Source organism: Equus caballus, chromosome 19 (assembly GCF_041296265.1).
Source record: "Equus caballus isolate H_3958 breed thoroughbred chromosome 19, TB-T2T, whole genome shotgun sequence".
Taxonomy (NCBI): domain Eukaryota; kingdom Metazoa; phylum Chordata; class Mammalia; order Perissodactyla; family Equidae; genus Equus; species Equus caballus.
The window spans coordinates 35,634,648-35,644,081 of NC_091702.1; the positions used below are offsets into that span (position 1 = coordinate 35,634,648).

Sequence of the window (9,434 nt, forward strand, 5' to 3'; positions counted from 1 at the left end):
TGGGTTAGATTTAGACCTGCAGAAACAATAAGAAATAACAAAAGCAAAGAAAGAGAAGCTAGGAAGCATGGCTATGTGAGAACAAAATTAACACCAGTTACACAACATCTAACACTTACCAACTGTTTACCATGTACTAAAAATTTTAGATACCTGGTCTCAGTGAATCCTCATAACTCTAAGGGATTGGTTCTATTAGTGTGCCTATTTTCAGATGAGTAAACTAAGGCCCAGAAAAGAAGAGGAACTTGCCCAATCCCTTCCGTTATAAGAAATAGCAGGTTGTTCAGGACTTCTGAAGCCTGTGGTTGTGGCAGGGAAGAAGGAAAATTTAATCTGAAAGCTGTTGTCGCTGGATGATAAACAGGCTAGAATGCCAGATTCTTCCAGTGAATCAAACCAAGGAAGAACTCAAATGAACTGAGTAGAAAGTAAAAAGTAAAACCTTCAATACATCTTTTTTAAAAAAGCTACATTCCATATATTAATTAAAATGGTAAAAAAAAAAAATCAGCATTCCTCTAGTACTCTTGTCAATGTCAAAACACAGAATGGCAGTCACATCTGAAAGGGACATGAGCGCTGTTGCCAGTACAACCTTCTAGTTATGAAGGTTGGAAAACTGAGACTGAAAGATAACTACTCCTGATCAAACGTTCCATTCAATTTAAGCTTCAAATAAAGAATAAGTATATATGTGGGCACATGAATACATCCTTCTTGCCAATTATTTCCATACTACTACTGGGAACTGACAACTAAAGATGATACTAAAAACTTCAAATCCCCTGGCACTCATACAATCTATGCACTGCTCAGAAAACAATTAAGTTGCGGTCTCTTCTGTGCTTTAATCATAATAATGTGATTCTATTACTCCACTGAGTTGGTTGGTAACCAGATGTACATAAGGCATTTAACACAGACAGATCCCCTAAGTGGACATGCATTAATTCTCTCCTAAATGTCTTGTAAATAAAAGATGCGCCAGAACCTGAAAGGATGTTCTGTTTTCACAGAGATTAGTAAAGTGGGTTGGATTTTCTCTTGTTTGATCAGCCATTCAGGAATTAACTTCCACTAAGCCATGTTCATATTAAAAATGTGTATTATCTAGCACAAATATTTTCTGTAAAATATGAAATTCCTCTTAGATGTTTATGTGCTGCCATTGGTAAGCTCATACTATGGGGATTTATAAAGAGTTTATGTATTTATATTTGGTTTATTATTCCAGCTGCTATTCAGAGATACAATTGACAGTTAAAACACAGCCCCCAAAGGAGCATCTATTTGGACGTTCCTTTGAACAAAGAACAAAGGGACAAGGTCACTGTGAGTTAAATTAGCAATGATTTTATCTCTGTCATAAGCTACTCCATGTAGTATTTATTATAATGCTAATAATTATAGTTAGCATGTATTGAGCATTTTCACTATTGTTTGCATTTTTATTTGACTCTCATTTTGATAAAATCAAAAGAAGACTTGAGATCTCTCCTTCAGTTATTCTGTGATTATGACCTTGTGCTCTGATACCCTCAGTAACGCAGCATTCACTGATGTGACCCAACACACTCGTTTCTTGTAACCCATAGTACTCTCATGCTGGAATCTTGTAATAACAGTGATATTTCCCCTGAGAAAAAAATTATAGGAGCTTACTTTTAAAATTGAGGCAGTTGCTTAGCCTTGTTCAGTTACAGGGAGTGTTGTCAAAGAAGATATAAAATTAATGGTGATTCTCCAGATAAATGTTCACAGACCAGAAACAAATTTTAAAGGCTCAGAATTTTATTTTACCTATTTAAGCCAGCTTCTTTCCTCCAACTTCTGAATGATTTTTCCCTTCCATTCTTTATATGTTATATAGTTTAAATATCAGCCTGGTAGGATAGTTGGAGATTTCAGCCTGCCTACCCATCCATACTCATTTCAATATACAATTTTAAGTGTATTTAATATGTGATTGCTGTTTGTGGAAGCCCCTTCCAATAATTATCACTGGATTATAGTTAGAATTCTCAGCGTTATATGAAATTATTTAAATTTGAAATGATCCAAACTATAAGAGTTACCATTTAAAGCAGAACCTTTATTACCACAGGGAATTTTAAACAGTATGTCTGCGAGATTTGGAGTGCATATTTCAAGCAACTCGACTGAAATCATAACTGAAGTTCATCATATATTATTGAACAGAAAGGTCTACTCAATAAGAAATCAAATTCTTGTTTTCCATAATTTTATTTTGTATTTACAGTCTTCAATTTCTAATGTAAGGATCTTACTGAGGATTCAGGGCATTAGGGAAGAGAGACAGGGTTTGGAGGAGAGGAATCAGAGGTCTTATATAGACAACAAGCGTTAATAAAGCTAACAGGATGTGAAAGTCTTCCAGAAGAAATTCTTGCAGCCAGCTTTGCGTTCTCGGGGAGCCATGGCCGGGTTTGAGTTAGCAGATCTCTGCAGCTCCAGCCTCATTTCATCCTGCTCAGCAGCCTGGGACAAATCTTCAGGTTCCAGGGCATCGTTCTCTGTCTGGTTGGGTTCAGACAGTAGCTCTGCCAAGAAGTACTTGGCCAGTTCCTGTGTGGGGTAGAAGAGAAGGAGAAAGAGAGAGGGAAAGAGTCAGCATGATGATGATGATGGAGAAGAAATAGAATAGAAATTTGGAAAGCAGATTCAGACACACCCCAAACCCAAATCACAGCTGTGGACTTTTTGTCACAATTAAAATGTTAGGAATATAAAAATAAGGGCAGTTGTTATGATCACCAAGTTACACAAAAAGTCTTCAAAAATTCAAATGTTTCTGCAGGTTATCTGCCTCTGTAGGCTTAAAAGACACACATTGAAATAACAGATCATTAAAACAGTTTTGCAAAGATCAAACATGCCAACAGTTTGTTTAATTCAATTTCCACATCATGAGCTACAAACTGGAATTGTTTTAACCATTTTTGCTAAGTCCATTGAGGGGAATGAGACCTTTCACAATCTTAAATATATTGTGTTCCGTCTGTAGAATGCCCTTCAGCCCCTAGTCCCACTGCATGGAAGGGAGGTACTGCTTAGGAAGGTAGCAGCTTCAGAGGTCCGCGCTTTCAGCACCTGGGTCAGCACCTCCCGTGGTCAGCACCGGGGATAGATGCCACCATCCCTTCGTGCTCAACAGCCCAGATCTTGGAATTTCCTTGAACGCCAAAGAACTCACCTGAACTGTGATCTACTGCTCTGATCAGGAAAAAAAAAAAAAAAAAACAAGAGATAAGAGGGGATTCTGGACTTTGAAAGTATTCCTGAGAGCTTTGGAAGCTGAGTGACCCAGAAAAGCATCAAAATTCTTCAGGAGCACCTCTTAAGTCCACCCACAGGACAGGGAAATGGCTAAGAGAAGCTTGGGGGATTCGGGAGAGGGGAAAGAAGACGTCGAGGGGGACTCCTTACCTGCTTCCCCGCGGCAGCAGCCAGGGACTTCTGCAGAAACTGACGGAGTCGGGGATCCGAGGGCGCGCCGGTGACACCGCCCAGAGCCAGGACGATGGAGAGCGCGGCCAGTGCGCACTGGAGGCGGCAGGACAGCATCTCGGCGGCGCCGGGGAAGCCGAGCTGGAGGGCGGTTGGTCAAACTCTAGGAGCGGATCCGCAGGCAGCAGCGACGGCTCTGAACCTCGCGACTCCTAAAGCGGCTTGTGTGCTCTCCACCGTCTCCCTCCTTTTTAATCTCTCTCTCTGACGTCAGACTAGGAGGCGCCCCCAGATCTCACCAGCGCTTTTACGCACCATTACCCTCGTGAAATCAATCACAGAAGTGAGAGGAGGCTACACAATCCAAAGTGACTTGCTTTAAAAAAATCCTGCACACGCTCAGGCCCACACTCTTCCACACAAGCCACGCTCTCTGCACCATTTTCTATATTCATTTAGTGCTACGCACATACACATGCTGTAATTTCAGTTACACAGAGCATATGTGGACACTCAATTACACACAGAGCTTCGAACGCTCAGCCTCTGAAGAGGCAAAGGCACCATCACACACAGCTGCTTACACATAAACGAACCCTGACAATGCGATCTATCATCATACTCAATCATTTTAGGAGGACCAAACAAATACAAAAATGTATGGGTGTGACAAGCGGAGATTCCGAATCATTCCTCTAAGGACAGATTTGAGAATGCAAAGTGGATGTTAGAAGGACTGAATCTTCTCTTTCTCATTATCTCTGTAAAATGTCTTGTGGATTAAGATGTAATGGGCTCTAAAAGAATTTCACTTTTCTCTATAATGGAGGAGAAGGTACCCAGGCTCATCCTCCATCCCTCTTTGTCAGCAGCTGAGAGACTTCTGGTCTGCCCGCCTCTCTACAAAAAACGATCAAAGGGAAAAAAGTGAGAGTGGCTTCATTTTGGCACCTAGGAACTTGGAGTTGGAAAGAAAACTCAGAAATTATCTACTAATCCTCGGAGTTTAAGTCACTGAGGCCTAGAAATGGGCAGTGAAATGCTCTGCTTCACATACTGCACAGTTGGAGCAAGGACCAGAACTCCACATAACAAGGCTGGGATCCTTTTCCCTTAACTCTGAGTTTTCTTACAGATTGCTGGCTGGTAAGAGCAGTTTCAGGTCAGGGACCCCCAGTGTGGACATGCAGAAGTCCAGGAACTCCCTGAACATTTGTGACCATTACTATGTGTTAATGTGTGGGGAAAAAATCAACAGACCCTTAGTCAGATCCAATACTCCTCTAGTCCCCACACACACAAAAAGCAAGTTTAAGAAACACTGTCCTAGAATTCTGATTGTGGTCTGGTTAGATGTTTGCTGTCCAAATCAGAGTTCTGACAGCTTTTTTTTTTTTTCTTTAATACTTCCTTATCAAGGAAGAGGCAACTAATGTCCTGGCATGGGCCAGATGATGCTTTCAGGCTCTCCAAGGGCTGATGTTTTATGACCTTCAAGCTCATAAAAAGCTAAAAAGATATGCTGTGTCTCCAGAAATCATGCGAAGTAGAGAACTTGGTCGATCCTGTCACCATCCATGCATCTTATATGTATTCTCAATACTTAGACCAAGACCACAATGTTGAGAGGCAGGAGGGTTGGGAAGTGTCCTGAATGGCTTGGATAATCGTCACCATCTCCTGTTGTGTCTGCCTGCCAAGGCAATGAGAGAGTGCACAGCAAAGAGTGCTAAAGCTTCCAGAGCTTTTAAGTCCAGGCAAGGCTAAGCACAAGTGGGGCATTAAAAAGTCACTCACATGTGTTGGAATCGTCTGGGAGAGCAATGAATCTGGGGCTGTGTAACCCAACCCCAGGAAATAAACATTATTCTCTCTATATATCCTGGAACCCTCCTTGACCTCTAAGTGGGGACTCAGAGTCTAGTTGTATCAGCCCAACTCTCCCTAGACACCCCAGAATGATCTCACGTCTCCACCTAGGACTTGCCTCTTGGCAGGTCTATTGAGTAGAGAAGGAGAGTTTTCCTAAAACAGGAGCCAGCCTAAGAACAAACAGCAGCTCCACCATCTTGCTCTGTGCTCTGGGATCTCTTCTGTCTCCCTCCCTGGACTCCTGCTCCTCTGCTTCCACATCCTTATCCTCCTCCTCTACAATCTTTCCTCTCTTTTCTTCCTGTTTTTCCCTAATCTTTCTCTGAATTTCTCTCTCAGAATCTTCTTTATTCAATCCTTCTTTTGCCTCCTCTCCCCACTCTCTATCCTCATTCCTCTTTGCTGTTCTTCCTTCTCCTGGATCATTTTCTGACTTCAGTCTGGTTGGATCTGACTCTTTGCCTGCCTTCCCTGCACTTCTTACTTTCCCTCCCTGACTAGCAATGTCTAGCCCAGTCTCTGCTTCTCGTATCTCCCTCCCGAATCTCCCTCCTTCCCTTTCTTCTTTCCCACCTTCACAGCTGCTTCTCACCAAAATGCTCACAATCTCTAACTGTGTAAGAACCTGCTTGGGAGTAGTGAAGTCTAGGTTGCTTGCCTCACACCCCTGAGGAAGTGCTGAGTTGTGGATGAGAGGACTTCTGGGTTGTTTGTTTTGTTTTATCATCCTTGTATTATTAAATGAGTCTAAGAACCACTTAAGAGGGAAGAGAAGCCAGGACAAAAAACGAAACAAATTCTTCCTTAAACCCCCCATGGCCAAGTTTTGCATAAAGTTTGGCTTAGCACGAAGGCACTTCAAACCTCCCCAACCTGAGCCCTCTGCAGCCAACCCCCACGGCCTCTCTCTCAAGTCCCAAAGGCTGGGAGGGGGAGGCGGTTTGTTTTTGTACTGGGGACCCTATTTCCTAGACTTTGGTCACCAGGATTCCACCCCCCACCCCATCCTTATGTAGCCCTCTGTGATTCACAAAGCACTTTCTCATCCTCATATCAGCACGTGCTAACCCCATCTCACAGAGGAGGAAATTGAGGTCCTAAGAGCATAAGTGCCTTGCACCAGGCCACACAGGCAGGAAGCAGCAAGATCAGAGGGAGGATATTACTCCAATTTAGAATCTTTCACCCTCCCCTGACTCAGAGATGCCAGAGATACCTGGCTGAACAGCCTGCAGCCAGGATACAAGTGCCTCTAAATGGCATTCAGGGCTCTCTCATGTGCAGCTCTTCTGGCCAGGAAATGGTTTCCCATCTCCCTGTGATATGTACATTTGGGAGTGACTACCTGCCAATAGGAGGAGTGGAAACTCATTTTAATGAGAAACCATAAAATCCATGAGCAGACATAGACGTTCAGCATTAAACAAAGCAGGGAAGTAGAAAATGTCTGTGCTGGAAGTCAGAGACCTGGGTTCTAGTTGTTCTGCCACAATACAGCTGTGGGGCATCCTCTCTGGACCTTGCTTTCCTTGTCTATGAAATAAAAGACTTGACAGGTAGCTTCTGTGGTTCCTTTCAACCCTGATAATCAACGAGTTTAAGTTTGAGGAAATAAAGGGGCAAACTAAAGTAGACTGTAATGTTATAATGCTATTTCTTTTTCAAAATGAGAACTTTATATCGGAAAAGAACTTGACCTTTGTGTAATATGGGGAGGGAAGCCCAGGTGCCGTGAACACTTCACAGGCCTGTGGAAAAGAAAACTCACTCTTCAGTCATATCTGCTGCCCGTGTGTCTTCCCCACTCGGGACCTCAGTTTCTCCATCTGTAAAATTGATTCTCTCAAATTCCTTCTACAAATAAGTACTGAGAATCTGCGCTGCTTGAAAGGTTGATGATATAGCAGTGAACTAGACAAAGTCCCAATGAGGAAGACATACAATAAATATATTAATTAATTAATATATGTTCAAATTGATAAGGTTTAAAGCAAGATACAGAGCATGATGGCTAGGGGGAGATCCTTCTGAGGAGGAACTATACGACCAGAGAGCCAAAAGAGGTGAGGGAGCTAGCCAAACAAACATCTGAATAAAGATATTTCTTTGGCAGGTGGAAGGACAACCAATGCAAAGGTCCTGAGGTGGAAGCATACTTGGCACATTCAGACATCAGCAACAAAGTGAGGGAACTAGATCAGAGTGAGTGAATCAGAGAGGGCTATGAGATGAAGCCAGTGAGGCAGGCAGAGGCCAGATCACGTGGAGCCTTGAAGGCTGTGGCAAGGAAAGCATTGGAGGATTTTGAGCTAGGGATTGACCTGATTTGGGTTTTGTTTTTAAGTAACTCCTTCTGCTAAATGGAGAATTAACTGTAGGAGGGCAGAAGTAGAGGCAGGGGATAGCTTAGGAGTCTAAGAACCTTTTAAGAGAGAAGAGGAACCAGGACAAAAGGGATACATTCTCCTTAAAAACCCGTGGCCCAGCTGATTGGCTTAGCATGAAGGCATTCTTACCTCCCCAGCCCAAGCCTTCTGCAGCGAACCCTCAGGGCCTGTTTCCACGGAAGAGGAGGTGGTTTATGGTTGTTACTGGGGGCCTTCTTCCTCAGACTAGTTCAGGCTAGAGAAGATGGTGTTTTGGGCTGGAGTTGTAACCATGAAGGAAGTGAAAAGTGGTTGAGTTTGAAGTTCATTTTGAAGTAGAGTTGACAGGACACGCTGATGGTTCATTTGGATATCAATTTAAAGAAATAAGATGAAAAATTGGTAACACGAAGAGAGTGATCTAGACATTCTCTAAAATGCCTTCAAGTTCCACAAATTCCTGAGGGTGTAGGAAATAGATTTCTGACAAATACTTCCCCTGGACATTTTGTAAATGGAAAACCTTTTCATTTCTCAGAAAAAAGTGAGAATTATAGGCAGAGGGGAGAAGCAGCATGGAACACTGGAAAGAGCCCTGGACTGGATGTCTGAGGCCTTAGACATAAGTGCTCAGGTTTCTCCTGCTTAAAATGAGCCTGATAATCCTTGCTTTTGCTAAAAAGGTGATTTAAGAACCAGATCAAACAATGTAAGTGAAAGTGTTTGGTAACCCATAAAACATGAAGACCCTGGTTTTATGGTTTGTTTGTGCTCGGATGGAGGCAGCCAGCCCTAAGCCAAAGGTGCTATTCAACGAGATGTCCCTGCTGCTGCTCTGACTCAACGAGGCAGGCAGGCCTTCCTCACACTGGGGACGTGAGGTTCGAAAGTCCGGGAAGATCTCTTCCACAGAAATGCAGCAGATGCATGCTGGATTTCATCCATTAGAAGATATTCTCTCCTCTTTTATATACTTTTCCTTGGAGACATAGCCTATTAAAAATTGGTAGCTATTTAGACTTTAGTGTGAATTCATTTCTTGAATTGTCTTCTAGATTTATAGCTAGCCAAAAGAAGTCAAATCTTTACTTAAGGTTTGACTTAAGTTTGGAGCAGGAGATCAATTTGGAGTAAGTGACCCACGTGGTGGAGGGCATGCTTGTTGGTGTGTGTTCTTGGGGGTGGGGGTTGGCTACGGTGAGTGTGTAGACCTCTTGCTGAAGGGAAGGGTGCATGAGAATACCACAGGGGCCTTTCCTTCTATGGAAACCTACCACCGTGGAGCTCAAGAATCAAAATTTGCAACCCTCTAAGGGCTTCTGTTGGGCTAGATTTCAGCTGGAAGAGTCCCAGCTCATGCCCCTGGAGCTTCTAGTGGTAGGGGAGCCAGACTTTCCAGCCAAATCGGCTTTCACCAACTTCCACAAAGCCTGACCTAATGTGACTTCCCCAGATAATGAAGAGCAAAGAGGTTAATGCATGAAGCCCATAAGGTTAACTTTTCCCATGAGAAGGAGTGGGTAGTGACGTCTCAGGCCTAGCCTCTTGCAGTAGTCTCCTATCTGGTGTCTATCCTGTCACTTTCCAGCTCAGAAGTTTTCAATGACTCCCCAGTGCCAACCAGTTCAAGTGCAAACACATCAGCCTGACAGTCATGCTCCCTCAGACCCTCACTTTCCCAGTCAGTCCCACTCTGTGTCACTCCCCATATCCCAGTCCCCCCAG

The 9,434-nt window shown here is 43.2% G+C and overlaps 1 protein-coding gene across 1 annotated transcript; it reads right to left on the reverse strand.

The window, feature by feature from the left end:
- Window positions 1-2,074: 2,074 nt before the first annotated feature.
- On the reverse strand, window positions 2,075-3,708 carry SST (somatostatin). Its single transcript, XM_001499693.7, has 2 exons — window positions 3,451-3,708; window positions 2,075-2,589 (listed from the first exon to the last, which is right to left on the reverse strand). Exons 1-2 carry the CDS (start codon window positions 3,586-3,588, stop codon window positions 2,377-2,379), a joined length of 351 nt encoding a protein of 116 aa, XP_001499743.1. The 5' UTR covers window positions 3,589-3,708; the 3' UTR covers window positions 2,075-2,376.
- Between the last annotated feature and the right edge of the window lie 5,726 nt (window positions 3,709-9,434).

What these genes read in the sequence shown, in the direction of transcription:
- SST (XM_001499693.7), bottom strand. Translation starts at nt 3,588, where the DNA reads ATGCTGTCCTGCCGCCTCCAGTGCGCACTGGCCGCGCTCTCCATCGTC. An exon ending in CTGCTGCCGCGGGGAAGCAG is followed by an intron (nt 2,590 to 3,450) that starts GTAAGGAGTCCC and finishes TACCCCACACAG; the next exon opens with GAACTGGCCAAGTACTTCTT.